Source organism: Saimiri boliviensis, chromosome 15 (genome assembly GCF_048565385.1).
Source record: "Saimiri boliviensis isolate mSaiBol1 chromosome 15, mSaiBol1.pri, whole genome shotgun sequence".
Lineage (NCBI taxonomy): Eukaryota > Metazoa > Chordata > Mammalia > Primates > Cebidae > Saimiri > Saimiri boliviensis.
The window spans coordinates 54,547,386-54,566,255 of NC_133463.1; the positions used below are offsets into that span (position 1 = coordinate 54,547,386).

At 34.9% G+C, this 18,870-nt stretch overlaps 1 protein-coding gene across 4 annotated transcripts in view; it reads right to left on the reverse strand.

Annotated features, from left to right (window-relative positions):
• The window catches only part of LRP12 (LDL receptor related protein 12), a 98,635-nt gene that overhangs the window by 41,397 nt on the left and 38,368 nt on the right, over positions 1–18,870 (reverse strand). For 2 of the 4 annotated variants that reach the window (XM_003938601.4, XM_010349283.3), the window contains exon 2: positions 1,106–1,162. The exons of the other annotated variants lie outside the window; for them this stretch is intronic. In XM_003938601.4, coding sequence (XP_003938650.2) covers positions 1,106–1,162 — 57 coding nt within the window. The remainder of the gene's footprint in view (positions 1–1,105; positions 1,163–18,870) is intronic. 4 annotated transcript variants of the gene reach the window in all.

An 18,870-nucleotide genomic window follows, 5' to 3' on the forward strand; every position in this document is an offset into this window, starting at 1 on the left:
TATTTGAAATGCAAAGAAAAAGGAAGAAGGTCATCTTTAAAGTAACCTTTTTGCTATTTAATACATATATAATTACATACCATTTGAGAACATATTTTTAAAAAGTGAAACAAACTGCGAAAAAAACTAATTTAGGCACTGAAACATTTGCTTTACATTTTCAAGGAACTAGGCTTGTTTATGTGTTTGACTAGCGCATACTAACCTTTAGAGTATTTGTTAACTCTATTAACCTTCTGAATACAAAGTCACATTTAAAACAAAAGAGCAAACCTTTGGTTTTGCTTCATGTGAGGAAAAAGAAACGAATTACAAAATGACACAAAGAAGTCAATCAACGGGTTGATAAATACATTAAGTACAGTTTTTAAGCACACGAAACTTATCAATATAGGGAAACAATAAATGAACGGTAAGAAAATCTATTTCAATAGATGCAAAAATAATTATTTTAGTTCTCCTAGTAACTGTGGTTGACATAGCAAAAATAGTAATAGAGTTGTGAAACTCACCTAAGAATAAAAATTTTAGTAGTTATAAGTCTTTAAGTAATTATAAAGTAATTATGTTACATAAGCCTAGATGAGTAGAAAAAATACATTTGCCTCAACGATGAATTTCTGAACTTTATGAACACCAGTATATTGAGTTGCTTTTAATAGCAAATAAACTGTGCGCTCAAATACAATAGTTTCATGTAGAATAGCACTATAATCTAAAAATCAAGCAAAAAGCTTAATTTCTAAGGCTCTAATCCTAGGGAGAGCATTCAAAATCACATTTCAATAAATTTCATTTCACATAACTTTGTATGGAAAGAAAATACTAATTCAACTTGAGCTAACTTTTCTCTAGGTTCAATGTTTGTATGAAAAAATAATTATGCAGTCCGTTTGGAAAAGTATAATCAATCCATGGGCATGCAAGTATCAGCTTTATCTTATGAGAATTTCTCCATGTTCCAGTTACTTCATTCCTTATTACATGCTGCAAAAAGCAGTAATAATTTTTATAGCCAAATATCACTTTGTAAGATACCAGGTGGCTTTCAATATTTACCATATAAGTCATGCGTGAAATTTAAACATTACAAAAAATGACTTACCAGTTGACACTCCTGAAATATGCACATTTTCAGAATGTTCTGCAAGAGCACCATTTCCTAAAATTAAACATAATGAATAAACTAATATCCAAGATAAAATTTATAAAATTTTTTCAGATCCTCCCTTTAAGAGAAACTTAACTACAGAGAGAGCTACATTTAATATTGAGAAACTAAAGTTAAAGTTTCTTATAAACTTCTTAGTATTGTTTTGAAGAAACAATACTAAGAAGCTCAAAATCATAATAATAAGGAAAATAAACATTTTGGAAATCTCAGCAATGTAGTGTTATATATCAAGGTCAAATATATAGATCTGATCAACATCAGTAAGAATATTTTATCAATTAGTAATCCAAAGGGAAGTCAGTACTACTACAAGAAAAAAGAGAACAAAGCTTGTTAAAAATAGCATTCCCCTAAAAGTATGCCCAAATCAGCCACAAGCCAGTGTAATTTCTGTTAGGGCCATACTTGTTGGTACTTAAAAAAAAAAAAAAGAGTCTTGCATTGTCTTCTAAATCTTCAAAAAATCTTTATTCCCTCAAATTGGTATAAACAACGTCTCTTCAGGTATTTGTCCTACAATTTTGTATTTTATACATCATTAGTTCTAAAGGTTTCTCTCTCTACCCATTAGTTGGATCTGGCATCACAACAGCTCAGAAACTGAGCACAGAGAGAAAGAGTTCTCCTTGGAGTCAGGTAAGGAAGGAAGCTAGTTGGAAAAAGCTTAGAAGGCAAAAGAATTTTCTTTCATGGTTGGGAGTGGAGAAAATAGCAAATACTGTAATTAACAACTTTTTGTTTACAACTATCACACTTATATGATTGCTTGAATATTGTATAGCACCCCCCCATCCCAATGCACTAAGCTGTAGGAGAACAGAATCTGTGTTTATTTGGCTCCCCCTTGTAGGCACAGTTCCTGATACAGAGGAGGTGCACAAATAGCTGAAAGATGAATAAATGACGGATGCCCTGATGATTAAAATGAAATCATGCCCATTAAGCACTTGATACACTGCCTGGCATGTAGCATTGAACAGGTGTTGCTTTTTGTAACTGTGCAAAGTATATTATTACTATAAGAAAAAATAATAGTGATAAAACAATATTTTTGGTTCCACTACAACTATACCCTTCAAAATGAAAAGATACATTATGTTTCCCTCAATTAAGAATGAAACAGTGGAAATGATGAGATAGGTGGGAAGGCCCTATTAAGTAACAAATAAATGATTACATTTATTTTAAGTACTGTGCATTGATACCACAAAAGGGACTTCTTTTTCTTATTTATTGTTAAAGGCCATATATATAAAATTGAAATGACTAGAAAGACTGTACTTATTTAACACACACAACTTACAAAAACAGGCAGCAGAAACAAAACATGAAACAGATTCAATAAAACACCTAACAAGGTTTGCCAAAGGTCATTATAAGCTACCTAAATCCTTGTCATTCACAAGTAGACTAGCAGTACTGGCCACTGTGGGAGTGTGTTAGAAATGCAGACTCAGGCTCATTTCAGATTATGGAATCTGAATTTGCATTTTAACAAGATCCTTCTGCACACTCAGTGATCTATATGAACATTAAAGTTTGAGAAGCACTGGCAAGGTTTTGGCTTAAATCTTCTACTTCTATATTACATACAGCTACAAATTATTGCTATGTAATCTGTGATACTAAAGTTTCCAATATCTGTAAGACTACATATTATGCTCAGGAGAGTTTTAATATAAGATTTTATTTTTTTAAAAAAGAGACAGGGTCTGACTGTGTTGCCCAGGCTGGACTAGAACTCCTGGGCTCAAGCAATCCTCCCATCTTAGCCTCCTGGGCAGCTTGGACTACCAGAGTGTACTACCATACCCAGTTTGGATATATTTTAAACATGAAATCTTTTTTCCAGTTTGGTAACAGAGGAAAAAGTCAGAAAGCAAAAAAAGGAGCATAATGTAATATTGAAGATTGTGAATTCTGAGCTAGATTGCCAGGATCCTAAAACCAGCTCCATTACTTACTTGGTGTGCAATTTAGGGCAAGTTACCTAACCTCTCTGCCTCTCAATTTCATCTTTTAAAATGGAGATAATATCTACCCTATAGGGCTTAGTGAAATTCTTTATAATAGTTAAAAAAAAATCTAAAACTATTATCAACATGCACGTGAATAAACTGATATAGCCTTATCATAAAATATTCAATAAACTGAAATAATTTTATATGTACTAACTTGGATACACAAATCAAAAATGTTTCAGATGAACAGTAAAGTATGATTTAATTTTAACTTTAAAATTATGTATGTTTAGTTTATAATATGCAGATGTTAAACATGTCATATGTATGTCTATGCATTTATATAAACACTGATGAGCTTAAGGGTATACACAAACTGTGGAGGAAAATCTGTGCAACTGGAATTGGAGAGGTAGATTTGTATTGTATACTTGAGCATTGACAAAATGTTAAAAACAGGCATAGATTTCTTTAAAAATTTTACTTATATTACAAAAAGAAGAGAAACAGGTGAACAGAATATAGCTCATTCCCATCATTATGGATAAACAGAAATCTGATAAATACCATGCTAATTATAAAGTATTAAAATTTCAATAAAGTATCAATGATTTTAAAAACTGGTAACACTTTAAAACAGAAAACATGATACTGCTAATTCCCCATACATTTACTCTAATTTAAAAACAATCCTATTTAGAAGGTAAAAAAAAAATTGATAATTTCTGTTAATATCAAAGTAATGTTTCTGCTTCTGAACATCACTTGAAGAAGTGGGCTACTTAATTTATGTATACTGCCATTCTAAAAAATATTTTTACAAAGATGTCACTTTAAATTATTTCTAGGTTACTGGTAGATAGCCCAAAGAAAATTGCTTTGCTAATAACAAGGCAAATTATATTCTCCCTAATGTCCCTCCCCCAATCCCCAAGAAAAGAAAATTTCGTATGTATGAATATGAACACCCACCACCAACCTTACTCTGATTACAGTGTTCAAATGCAGCCATTTCAGGTATTTTTCAGAAGTCACCATTTAGAGGTAGCAAATGCTGAAAAAAACCCAGTCTGATAAAACATTACTTAACTACACATTAGCAGCTAATTATTTAATGAACCAGTTAAGTAAATAACCCCTAACGAAGTTTTTTCAAGTAAGAAAAAGTTTCATTATCATCTAAATCAGAAAATAGTTTGTTATGACAATATTTTGGTCTCACTAATTAAATACCAATAAGTAATCAATCATCCCCACTTATTGCTTCCTGTAGTTTTGACTGCAATATGAAAGAGAATCAAACTAAAATAGATGCTGTTTTAGGAAAGAAACTATACAAGAGTGATAGGGAGTTTGAGTTCTAGATTCAGACTTAGGTAATAAAACCCCAGTTCTAATATTTATATAGTCATGAACTTTAAATGACTTCTAAGATTCAGTTTGCTCACTTATATAATGCGGATATTATCATAAGAGAATTTATGGTCTCTGTATCCCTGTTGCTTTATTACCTTTCTTCTTTTATACATTGCTGTCCTTTTTATTTAAGAACTAAAGTTCTTAAAGAACAGCTAATAAATACACCTAAGATTTGAAATATATGTACCAGCCAAATCGTAAGTGCCTTGCAAGTGTTCACCCAGCTAATCCTTAAAACAACAGCTCATTTTACAAATGAGAAAACCAAAGCTTCTAGCAATTTGGTAATTTTTTTTCAAAGAGCTTGTAATTGGATGGATTGAACATTCAAATACAGTCATTAAAATAAATCTGTATTCCTCATTTCTTAAAAAGAATTCAGGTTCAATACTAATTCCCACGACATTAAAGTCTGTGTTCCTTATTTTTTTTTTAAAGGATTCAGATATGAATATCTTTCTTATAAAAGAAATAGTGCCTAGCTCTCAGAACTAAAATCTACCTGCTACAGCATTCCAATTTGTAAGAAAAACATTGGTTTAAAAGTTAAATGACTGGCAGCTACAAGAAACGAAAATGCTCAGCATACTACAATTTGTTTTCTACTGCTCAGTGAGGGTAGTTATCAAACATAAACACATATAAACACACATAAACCAAAAAAGCAAAGATGGTTCCTATTTTATTGTACTTAAGGAAAAAGTTTATAATCCTAGTAGGGCTTGCCAAGCTCTCCACAGTCTGATTCTTCCTAACTACTTCTAAAGCTTTAGCTTTTAGGGTCCACTTTCCCATTCTACCTCTTCTTACCAGTAATATGGATGTCTTTTCGAAAACTATCAACTGTCTTTCTTGCCCTCAGATTTTCATTAAACATTATTTCTTCAGGGAGGTATCTCTTGATTCTCCCATACTAGGTTAAGTCATTCTGTTACAAATTCCTTTAGTAGCCAACACTGTCACTTTTTGAAAATTTATCATATATGTTTTATCTGTGTAATGCCTATATTCCTTACTAGATTGTAATCTTGGGCTGGAGGAGGGGGGTGTATTCTGATGGGACACAGCAGGGTTTTGTTTTGCAACCCCAGTGACTAGCACAGAACATAAAACATAGCATGGAATATTTACTCCATGTAAGTAAGAGGCATGCAGAGTTCCTGTTCCCAAAGAGTTGATAATCTGTTGATAAAAGAAATGAAAACAAACAGAACAGAAGCAAGCAACATAAAACAAAATATAATTAGCAAGCTTCCTATTCATGCGGAAAGCTTAGAGGCTTTTCTACTAAAAAATAGGGCTGTGGATAGGAGTGGCCACTACAGTTACTAATATTGTTCAATTAGACAAGAATTGCTTTAAAAAAAAAAAAAGTAAAACTGTGTCTATGTTTATATAGATAAGATTTTATATCTACTTGGAAAACCCAAGACAGTCAACAGAAAAATAATCAGAACAGGAAAATTTAGCAAAGGTGTAGGATATGAAATAAGCATACAGAAATCAGAAGTCTTCATAAATACGAATGATAGCCATTTGGAATCACAGCAGAAAACCCCATTTCCAGCTGCAACAAAAAAGAGTAAAAGAAAAAAAAACCTCATAAAACTGCTGCTGGTCATAAAAGAGGAATTAGTAACAGATCAGCAATTCTGCTGTGAACAATTAAAAAACGGAGAAAAATATGTTTAAAAAAATTCAGACACTAGAAAACAGGTAGTGTAAGATTGTGATCCCTGACAAAAGGGAAACAAACAGAGGTGAGCCCTATTACTGCCCTTTCTGCCTGGAGACTTCCTGGACTCTGGCATATTGAGGGAGAACCCAAGCAAAGCAGGGAGATCTTGCTAAGCCAAGGAGACAGAGATGAGAGCTTAGAGGGGCTCAGGCAACAGAAACATAAAGAGAACCAGTATGTTTTTTAAAACAATCACAACAATGAAACAAACACACACACACACACACACACACACACACACACACACACACTCACTCTCTCTCTCTCTCTCTCTCTCCCCAAAATTTTCATCACAGTCCTAGTCTTAGGCTGAATGTTAAGCTGCACATGTGTAAGGTGATACCATATAAGAATAGGCAAAGAACTACTAATGAAAGCTTAAATAAAGACTACCATCTCACAAATCTGCAAGATGCTAAAGTCTGACCAGCAAGAGAGAACTCCAAAGTGGAGAGACCTTGATAAACACATGGGTATTACAAGACCAGGAAGTCCACCCACACCTTAAGAGTAGGGCTAATGTAACTGCCAAGTAAAAGCTACTCTGTAATTGTCCTAGTAAAGCTTTAAAACAAGCTTCAACTGGAACTCTCAAAAATTGCCAGTGGGAATATAAAATATTACAACCACGTTGGATAACAGTTCTTTCAAGATGAATGTATACTTACGTGACCTAACAATTCCACACCCAGGTAAGGTTAATGAAAACGTATCAAAAAGACAAAAAGATATTCCAAAAACATACGGAGTAAAAGAAGAAACATAAAAGAATTCATTCTGTATGATTCTATTACATAAAGTTCTAAAATAGGAAACACTAATCTATAGTGACAGAGAGATCAGTGGTTGCCTAATCTATCTGTGTGTTATTTCTTCAGGCTGTGTGCTGGCTTCCTCATCAGCCTGACAAAATAACTGCAGCACCTCAAGGAACCACTCCCAGGGGAAGAGAGAGTATTTGTATCCCATCACTTGCAACCAAAAGCCTTGATATTCATTTTATTTAGAACAGCCTGGGTCACATACTCATCCCTGTCAAGGAAAACAAAATGGAATATGATGATTGGCATAGGCCTAGGAGTGAGGTATTGAATTACATTTTCTGAAGTGCATAAGGGCATTGTTAAAAAGAGAAAAAGGACAATTGGGTGGTAGGCAACCAACAAATAACTACTACAGCATTTTTCCCTTCAGATAAAATCCAATGCCTTATCCTTGTACTCAGGATCTACACAATACAGGCTCCAAACGTACATCTCAATTTTAATTTCCCATAGTCCTTGTGCACCAAACACATTAGTATTCTGCTCTGTTTAAAAAACAAAAACAAACACAACCACCACAACCCACAACCACAAAAACCCTCTTCTCTCTATATCTTCACTGATCAAATTTTAGAGAAATTTCAAAGCTCAATTAAACGTTAACTCAGCCATAAAGCTTCTGGAGATCACTCCAACCAGAAGTAACTTAAACTCCTATGGTCAAGATTTTACATCCTTTAATGAATGAACGGATTCAGGCATTGACTATCAATAACTGCTAACATCAGAAAAAAAAAAAAAAAAAAGACGACGAGGCATCAGACATCATGGGCCTCCTAATGGAGAAACTTGAATCTGAGCAAGCCTCTAAAGCAGCACCATCTAACTGAACTTCCCATATGATGGAACTGTTCTATCAAGGCACTGCCCAGTATGGTAGCCATTAGCCACATGAACTGTCAATCATTTAAAATGAGCCTCGTGTACCTTAGCTACTAAATTTTTATTTTGTTTTAAAGGTTTAAATTTATTTTAACGTAAAATTTAAAATAGCTCCTGTGGCTGATTGCTACCGTATTAGGCTTTATAGCTCTAAATCCATTTACAAGTTTACTGAAAACGCAAAGGACAGAGGACCATTTTAAATCATATTATATAGGAACACTCAACAAACTCCAGCATAAAAAACTCTAAATTGTTTCAAAAAATAAATTGCAAATTTTTTTTAAAAAAGAAAGTTGTGAAGGAAGTCTATAGATTGAAAAAGGCTTAAAGGAAGTATCAAATAATTACGAAATGTGAACCTCATTTAGATTCTGATTTATAAACAAACACTTAAGACATTCATGAGACAACTGTAAACACGAACCAAACTGTTTTTATAAAATTGGGGAAAAATAAATAATCATTCCTGAAATAATGGCATGGCACTTATATTGATTTTAAAAGAAAGCATTGTTGTTATTTTAGAGACACATTCTAAAATATTAGTGGATGAAATGATGTCTGGTATTTCTTCAAAATATGCGGAAGAATTTAATAGGCTAGTAAGGAGGCAGATTGACTGTGGGTTAATAAATGTTGTTGGGGCCTACGTACTGGGTACATAAGGGTTCATTACCCTACCTATTTTCACAAATAATTGAAATTATCCGTAAGAAATTTTTAAAACAAAAAAACCCCTTTGATAGCATATTATACAACACAAAATATTCTGGATTTGAGATTTGTGCAAATGACTTATAAATCTTAAAACATGTAGGTATCTTCAGATCAGGGCATCATTTAAGCATTGTTTTATTCCCCTCAGTATCTTAATTTAGGATCACATGTACAAATCATGCAAAATAAATATTTCCAATTATTATAGTTTTAAATTTCTTACTTAGTTTTATGTTAAGACAGCATTGTAAGGAATCTTATAGATAATTCATGTCAAGTTATGTGAGAAGATAAACAAACAAACAAAAAATGACGGTGGAGGGCTCAAAGTCCAGGTCCTAGAATCCTCAAATCTGATATGCTGCAGCCTAATCATCACTTTTTACCTGTGAAGATATACATACGAAAAACAAAGCCACACAAATACATATTTGTCTTTTACTACCTGTAAGGCGAAACCCTGATACCATTTACCAAAAAGGCAGGCTTAATATTGGAGGCCTCATTTTGCCTGTGTTACATATTGGCAGGCCTAATATCTAGAACTTTCTCATTGAATGTGAACATTCTCAGTGAATTTTGAGAATAGGTAAGGGTGGGGGCCCTAATCCAAGAAGGCTGGTTCCTCTTATAAAAAGAAGAGCCACCAGAGATCTCTCTGTCTACACATATTATGTGAGGACACAGTAAGAGAAGAGGTCACGTGAGGACACAGTAATGAGGACATTGCATGCCAGGAAAAGAGGCCATACCAGAAACCAACACTGTTAACACCGAAATCTCGGACTTCTAGCTTCCAGAAGTGTGAGAAAATAAATTTCTGCTGTTTAACACCCTGTCCATGGTATTTTGTTAGAGTAGTCCAAACAGACTTACATACCCACTTTCCCCATGTAGGGCTACATTGGGAATCCCTTTCAAGTGTATGAAGTAGTCAGTATATTCTTCTAAAGAAAGGTTCTATAATGTGTAACAAATACCTATAATGAGATGTTTAATTTTGTAAAAAAGGTTAAGAAATCACTGAGAAATAAGATATTTTCCTGATTGATTTAATTACTGGTATCCTCAAAGCATTATCTCTATAACTTTTTTAATTGTGACGCCATCATTATGTATTTATATGAACTGGCCTTGAACCTATTTGCCACTTAATAAAATAACAGTAATGATTATTTATAACATTACTTTTAATGAAAAGATACATGTTATAATTTTTAAACCACATTCTCAATGGACATTTGGGAGTTCAGTATTTTTATGTGTTTAAACTTCCTGCAGTATTATGTTAGTAAGATTTTTATGTTTGAAATGTCTTAAAAATAAGGATATAATGACAATGAACTACTATACTGTTTAAAGTACAAATACTAAACAAACGCAAGCTCTTAGTATTCAGAGAATAAATCAGATCTCTTAAAGAACACGCAGAGATTTTTATGCCTCCTACTGCTGAGCATCTCAGTGAGTGTTCATACAGATTAAAATCATCTTCTCTACTCTAAAACTAGCTTCAGCTACTGATAAAAGAGCTCACAATATAAATTGGAAAAGCAATTTTAGGACTACTGAGTTCAAAGGTTCCTACCTATCACTGTGGTTCACAAGAATGAATATAAAAGTTTGAAATAATTCAGAACTCCAGGAAAAAAAAATCACACACCTGTACTTCTTACAGTAACAGCTTTATTGAAAGATACTTTATATCACAAAATTCATCTTTTTTAAAGTACACAACTGGTGGTTTTCAGTATGTGCAGGAAGTTGTACAACCATCACCACCACCATCTAATGCCTGAACATTTTAATCACCCCCCTCAAAAAAGCTTGTATCAGCAGGTATTCCCCCTTTAGTGCCCCCACCCATCCCCTAGCAATAGGTAATCTGGTTTTTCTGTCTCTATGGATTTGCCTAGCCTGGTCATTTCAAATAAATGAAATCATATAATAAGTGGTCTTTCGTGTCTGGCTTCTTTCACCTAGCCTTATGTTTTAATGATTCATCCTTGTTGTAGCATGACTCAGTACTTCATTCCTTTTTATGACTGAATAATATTCCATTATCTGAATACATCACATTTTGTTTACATATTCATTAGGTGACAGACATTTAGGTAGTTTCTAATTTTTTGTGACTAGCCTTGCTATGAATATTTGTATATAAGTTTTTATACAGATATTTCTCTTTAGTATATATAGAGAGTAGAACTGGTGCATCATATGGTATCCCTATATTTTCTTTTCTAAGGAACTGACAAACTATTCCAAATGGCAATACCATTTTACATTCCCATCAGCAACATGTAAAGGGTCCGTTTCTCCACATCCTTGTCAGCATTTGTTATTGCCTATCTTTATCATTTTAGCCATCCTATGGGTGTGAAGCGACACATCATTGTGGTTTTGATCTGCACTTCCCTAATGAGTAATAATGTGGCTATTTTCATGTGCTTATTGGCCATTTATGCATATTCTTTGGAGAAATGTCCATTTAAATCCCTTGCACATTTAACTGGCTGGATTGTCTTTTTGTTATTGCTGAGTTGTAAGAGTTCTTTAGACATTGTAGATATTGACCCCTTGGTTAGATACATAATTTGCAAATACTTTCTCCCATTCTATAAGCTAACTTTTCACTTTCTTGACAGTGTCCTTTGAAGCACAAGTTTTTAATTTTCAGGACAGTTAATTTACCTATTTCTTCTTTTGATGCTTGTGCTTTGGTCATAGTTTATAATTATACAGTTGACCCCTGAACAACACAGGGATTGGGGGTGCTAACCCCTCTGCACAGTCATAAATCTGCATATAACTTTTGATTCCCCCAAAACATAATTTCTAGTAGCCTACTGCTGACTGGAGGCCTTACCAATAATATAAACAGTTGATTAACACATACTTTATATGTTATATGTATTACAGATTGTATTCTTATAATAAAGTTAGCTAGAGAAAAGAACATGTCATTAAGAAAATCACAAGGGATAGAAAATGTATTTGCCATTCATTAAGCAGAAGTGAATTACTGTTTTCATGGTGAGTAGGCAGAGGAGGAGGAGAAGGAAGAGGAGGAAGTGGTAGAAGAGTTTATCTTGCAATCTCAAGAGTGGCAGAGGTAAAATGAAGTTAGGAAAAGTTTGTGAAAGATACATATATGCGTTTGTTCACAGAATACACACACACACACACATGCACACACATGCACACACACCCCTAAAGCATGCACAAACATACAGTATTGTTACTCAGGTATTTTATTCTCACTTAAGGAACTAAACTTTTATATACTTACATACTTAACTACAAGCATAACTCTTTTTATTGCTCTTTGCCTTATGATACTTTGCAGATACAGCCTTTTTTGTTTGTTTTGTTTACAAATTGGAGGTTTGTGGCATCACTATATGGAGCACGTCTGTCAGTACCATTTTTCCAAGATAATGGGCTCATTTTAGGTCTCCATGTCAGTCTGGCAATTCTTACAGTATTTAAAACTTCTTCATTATTGTAATATTTGTCATGGTGATCTATGATCAGAGATCTCTGATGTTATGATTGTAATTGCTTTGAGGTGCTATGAACTGTGCCTATAAAACAGGGTAAACTAACTAATGAATGTTGTATGTGTTCTGATTGTTCTATCAACAAGCTGTTTCTCCATCTCTCTCCCTCTCCTCGGGCCTCCCTCTTCCCCAACACAATATTGAAATTAGGCCAATTAATAACCTTATAATGATCTCTAAGTGTTCAAGTGAAAAAAGCACTCACACGAATCTCACTTTAAATCAAAAGCTATAAATGGACCACATCCAGTGGCTCACACCTGTAATCCCAGGACTTTGGGAGGCCAAGGTGGGCAGGAGTTCAAGATCAGCCTGGCCAACATAGTGAAACCTCATCTCTACTAAAAATACAAAAATCAGCTGGGGATGGTGGCGCATGCCTGTAATCCCAGCTACTGGGAGGCTGAGGCTATAGAATTACCTGAACTCAGGAGGCAGAAGTTGCAGTGAGCCAAGATCTCATCACTGCACTTAAGCCTAGGTGACAGAATGACACTCTATCTCAAAAAAAAAAAAAAGAAAAAGAAAGAAAAGAAAAGAAAAAGAAAAAGAAAGAAAAGAAAAGAAAAAGAAAAAGAAAGAAAAGAAAAAAAAGCTACTAATGATTAAGCTTAGTAAGGAAGATCCTTACTAAGTAAGGAAGGCCTAGCTTTTAGCTAAGCCTCTTGCACTAAACAGTTAATGTTATGTATGCAAAAGAAAAAGTTTCTGAAGGAAACTTAAAAGTGGTACTCCAGTGAAAACGCAAATGATAAGAAAGCAAAACAACCTTACTGCTGATATGGAGAATGTTTTGATGGTCTGGAAAGATCAAACCAGCCACAACATTCCCTTAAGCCAAAGCCTAACGCAGAGCAAAGCACCACAAACACTCTAATTCTATGAAGGCTGAGAGGTAAGGAATCTCCAAAAGAAAAACTGAAATCTAGCAGAGGTTGGTTTATGAGGTTTAAGGACAGAAGTACTCTATGTAACATAAAAGTGCAAGGTGAAGCAGCAAGTACTGATGGAGATGATGCTGCAAGTTACCTAGAAGATCTAGCTAAGATCACTAATGAAGGTGGCTACAAGCAGCAACAAATTCTCGATGTAGATGAAATAGCCTTCTATTGGAAGAAGATGTCATCTAGGACTTTTATAGCTAAACAGAAGATGTCAATGCCTGGCTTCAAAGCTTCAAAGGACAAAATGACTCTCTTGTTACAGGCTAATCAAGCTCATGACTTTAAGTTGAAGCTAATGATTATTTACCATTCCAAAAATCCTAGGGCCCTTAGGAATTAAGCTAAATCTACTCTGCTTGAGCAAAGCCTGGGTGACAGCACATCTGTTTACATTATTGTTTACTGAATATTTTAAGCCCACTCTTGAGACTCACGGCTCAGAAAAAAAAAAAAGACTCCTTTCAAAATATTACTGCTCATTGACAATTCATCTGGTCACCCAATAGCACTGATGGAGATGTACAAGAAATCCACATATTTCCATGACTGTTAACACAACATCCACTCTGTTGCCCATGAATCAGGAGTAATTTCGACTTTCAAGCCCAAAGAACTCACAAGCCTAAAGCTGCCATAGTGAGTCCTCTGATGGATCAGGCAAAGTAAACTGAAACCTCTGGAAAGGATTCACCATTCTATATGTCATTAAGAACATTCATGATTCATTGGAAGTCAATGAACTGTGACCAAACAGGAGCCTGGATGGAGTTGATTCCAATCCTGATGTATGACCTTTGAGATGTTCAAGGCTTCGGTGGAGGAAGAAACTGCAGACACGGTGGAAATTGCAACAGAACTAGAATTAGAAGTAGAGCCTGAATAGGTGACTGAATTCGTGCAATCTCATGAGAAATCTTTAATGGATGAGGAGTTGCTTTTTAGGGATCAGCAAAGAAAGTAGTTTCTTCAGATAGTTCATTCCTAGGGAAAAAGCTGTGAACACTGTTGAAATGACAACAAAAGATTTAGAATATTACATAAACTTGGTTGATAAAGCAGCTGCAGGGTTTGAAAGGACTGACCCCTATATTTTGAAAGATGTTCTACTGTGGGCAAAAGGCTATCAAATAGCATCACACGCTACAGAGAAAGCTTTCATGAAGGAAGAGTCCACTGATGTGGAAAACTTCATTCCTGTCTTATTTTAAGAAATTGCTGGGGGGCCGGGCGCGGTGGCTCAAGCCTGTAATCCCAGCACTTTGGGAGGCCGAGGCGGGTGGATCACGAGGTCGAGAGATCGAGACTATCCTGGTCAACATGGTGAAACCCCGTCTCTACTAAAAATACAAAAAATTAGCTGGGCATGGTGGCACGTGCCTGTAATCCCAGCTACTCAGGAGGCTGAGGCAGGAGAATTGCCTGAACCCGGGAGGCGGAGGTTGCGGTGAGCCGAGATCGCGCCATTGCACTCCAGCCTGGGTAACAAGAGCGAAACTCCGTCTCAAAAAAAAAAAAAAAAAAGAAATTGCTACAGCTACTGAAACCTTCAACAACCACTACCCTGAGAGTCAGCAGCCATCAATACTGATGCAAGACCTTTCACCAGCAGGATTATGACTTGCTAAAGGTTCAGATGACCATTAGCATTGTTTAAGAAATAAAATATTTTTAAATTAACGTATATATTTTTTTTAGATAGGTCATTGTATACTTAACAGACTACAGTATAGCGTAAACATAACTTTTATACATACTGGGAAACCCAAAAATTCACGTGACTCACTTTACTGTGGAGGTCTGGAACCAAATCATATCTCTGAGGTATGCCTGTATATTACTTTTGCTTATAATTTTTCTTCTTGGTTTATTAAGCTTTATAGCTTATTATTAAACAGTGGGTAATTAGCTTGTAGATTACATTGTAACATTTCTGCAAAGTAACTAAGTGGCCTGCTTTAATCATATTATGTATCAAGCACAGTATCCAAATTAATAAATGCAGTACATGGTTAGCACCGTATAGGAGAATAGCATACTGGACTAAGAAAGGTAGTTTTTTCTTTCTTTCTTGTTTCCCAGCAGGCAAAATCTTTCACATTGTGGGGCTTGTGATTGGGGCTCAGAGGGGACAGTAAGAGACTAGTGATAAAAATGTTAGAAACCTTTGGTATCAACTCTATTTTATTAATAGTTTATATAAGTGGAGTACATAGAAAAAAGAAAGGCAGTTATCTTTATAAAAACGGCTTTGTTAAGGTATAATGTATATGCAAAAATCCATCAACTTCAAGCGTTTTGATAAATGCTAACAAACATGTTCAGTCATGCAACCAATACTATAATAAAGATACAGAGCATTGCCATCACCAAAAAAGCTCTCTGATGTTCCCTTATAATAAGTCCCCTTCCCAAACCTTTAAACCTGGACAACCACTAATCACAGTCAACATTTAATAAACATTACAAATTGTATGAATTTATGATGTATTATTAAATCTTCCTTCTAAAGTTTTAAGAATAGATTCCATCATTCCCATGTTACTGATGAGGAAACTTACTCAGTTTTTTTTTCACATAATGAACTCATACAATTCTATAGCTAGTATGTGATAGAGACAGACTCAAATTGAGATTTACCCAATTCCAACATTAAAAATTGAGAGTTTTTACCTAAAAATACTGAACTTGGGAGGTTCTTTTGAAAAAATTTTAATATCTGTGCACACATATTTCTGCATACACACCTACTGAGCTGAATCTGAAGCTGACTTCTTGTAGAAGAAGCATGCCATTTTTCAGGTGCCCAGTGCCCACTACCTTCCCCTGTCATTCTGAGACTGATCCCAGACTCTCTTCATTCACTTGTTACCTTACTAGTCTTTGTCAGCACTTAAAACTTGTGACCCCTGTTGTTACTCTGTGAGACCAATTTTTTAAAATTAAAAAACAGAATGAAAATTAGCTGGGCGTGGTGGCGCGTGCCTGTAATCCCAGCTACTCAGGAGGCTGAGGCAGGAGAATTGCCTGAACCCAGGAGGCGGAGGTTGCGGTGAGCCGAGATCGCGCCATTGCACTCCAGCCTGGGTAACAAGAGCGAAACTCCGTCTCAAAAAAAAAAAAAAAAAAAACAATGTACACAAAACAGCCAAGTTACACATGTAGAAAAATATGTGGCAGATAAATGTGTATACATAAACATGTGTATTGATATATTACATATATTTATATATGATCAGATGATTAGCATTTTTATATAAATAAAAAATAGCATTTATGCTATTTTAAGCATATTTATGCTAATAAATATGCCACATATTTATTAAGCTTTATAGCTTATTACTAAACAGTGACCAACATGTAGAAACCCTGTCTCTACTAAAAATGCATGCCTGTAATCCCAGCTACTTGGGAGGCTGAGGCAGGAGAATCACTTGAACCCGGAGGGCAGAGGTTGTGGTAAGCCAAGATCATGCCATTCTAGCCTAGGCAAGAAGAGCAAAACTCTGTCTCAAAAAATAATAATAATTTAAAAAAACATAATAAAGGTGATTCTCACGTTTATCAGAGGCTTTATGATGGGTACCAAGGACATACTAGGTCTAAGATCACTCTGGATCCTAGAATCATTCATTAGCCCATCTCTTTGCTTCACCTTCAGACCTTTCCTCTCTTTTGGTTCCTTTGTTTCCTTTTAAACACATATTCAAGTAATTCCTGTCCATTAAAAAACAAAAGCAAAACCACCACTTTCTTGCCAGTTCACCTCCTTCCTTACATTTTCCTCTTTTGGTCTTTCTCAGTCAAAGTTTTTGAAAGAAGAATCTACACTGATTAATGAAGCTTCCTTTCCTATCATATGCTCCAGAGCCCTCCTCAATCTAGCTTTTTTCCCTAGCACATTTCTGAAGCTCATGTGGAAAAGGGTATCAACGACCTACTTAGAAAACACTTTATCCTCAAAAACATCAACTCTGAATTTACCTTTTTTTTTTAGTTGGAGAAAATAATTTAACTATGAAGAACAGTATCACTGTAAATTCATGGTTTCAATTCATCTGGATAATCAATGCTGTTGTATAACCTTTAAATAATAACTCAACTCTACCTCTAATGCCATTAAAAACTCTATCAAGCCATTCATTATTTGCTTCAAGCTTCCAACCAACTTCCTCAACCACTATTCTTACGAAATCGCCTTTCTTTTCAACTATTCAGGGATCTTTTGGCATATTATCCTCTCTTTCTAGAAAATCTCTTCTCAGCATACATGCTTAAAGGTTCAAGTACTCCATGTTGATAGGTCCCAAATTTTAACACCTAATCGGAACTTTTTCCTAAGCTGCAACCTTTTGTTTGACTCCCAGTAGTCACTGGGCACTTACATTGTGCTAGTCACTGTAGTCAGTACTTTTCATACATCATTGCTAATTTTTATAGCACCCCTCTGAAACAGATACTCTAGTTTTACATGCAGAATAACAGACTCAAACAAGTTAAGAGACTTGTTTAAGGTCACAGAACTGGCAAGTGGTGCTGCCACTATTTAGGCAGATTTGTCTAGCTCAAAGCCCACAATCATGAAATAATAATAATAGCAGTTAACCTAAGTATGTACTGTGTACCAAATTACGGTCTAAGGAATTTCCATGTTTCTGTACATTTGATGTTCACAATCACCTTATGAAGGAGCTGTCAGTTCAATTTCTACACTAAATATTGTCTTTAACTTTCTATTGTACAGTTTAGCCTTAATATCCTAGGTGTATCAAACTCAGTTAAGTGTGTCACTGAACTCTTATCTACCCTCAGTCTCCTCTTCCTCTTATATTCCTTACTTTGGTGAAGGATACCAGCATTTCCCAGTTGTCCAAGTAGAAACCTGGAATTCATTTCAGTCTCTTCCTTATCGTTCCTTCCTTTCCTTCATGCACTATATATTAAGTTCTCAGTTCTTTCCAACTCTCCTGGTATTTCGTTATTCTATGTCTTTGATATTTCTTTCCTTTCTTACTGCATTAAATATAAGCTTCAAAAGGACAGAACACAGAGTAGTGCCTGGTTCATTCAGTCAATGAATATTTGTTGAACGTATAAATAAATGAATTAACTTGTAAACTGGTTTTCCTACTTTTGGTCTCACAACTCTTTGATCCTTTTTGGACTACTCTCTCATGAATCCTCCATCATTCTTTGCAATGCTACCTGAATTCTTTGCAATGCTATCTTTTTTAAAGGCACATCGGACTTTAATCTTCAGATTATAAAAGTATAACTAGTTCAAGTCCTTCTATGATTCTAAGGCTCACCATAATTGGGCTCTTCTGTCTCTCCATCCCTTCAATTTTGCTATTCCTTTCCTGCCTTTACCTTGTATTTATATATTCTGGATTCAGCATTACTAAAATATATACAGTTTCTAAAATTTTGCCATTGTTGGACATGATGTCCTCTTTGCATGGAAAAGTCTAGTGCATTGCCACTGGTTACTCCCTAATTCCTTCAACCCAGTTCAGGAAATACATTTCTGCCTACCTCAGGATAAGTTAGGGGTCCTCCTTGATGCTCCATAGTACATTGTTTTAGTACATATTGCATTACAAGCATATTACTACCACAATCCTTATCATATTTTGGGGTTAATTAAT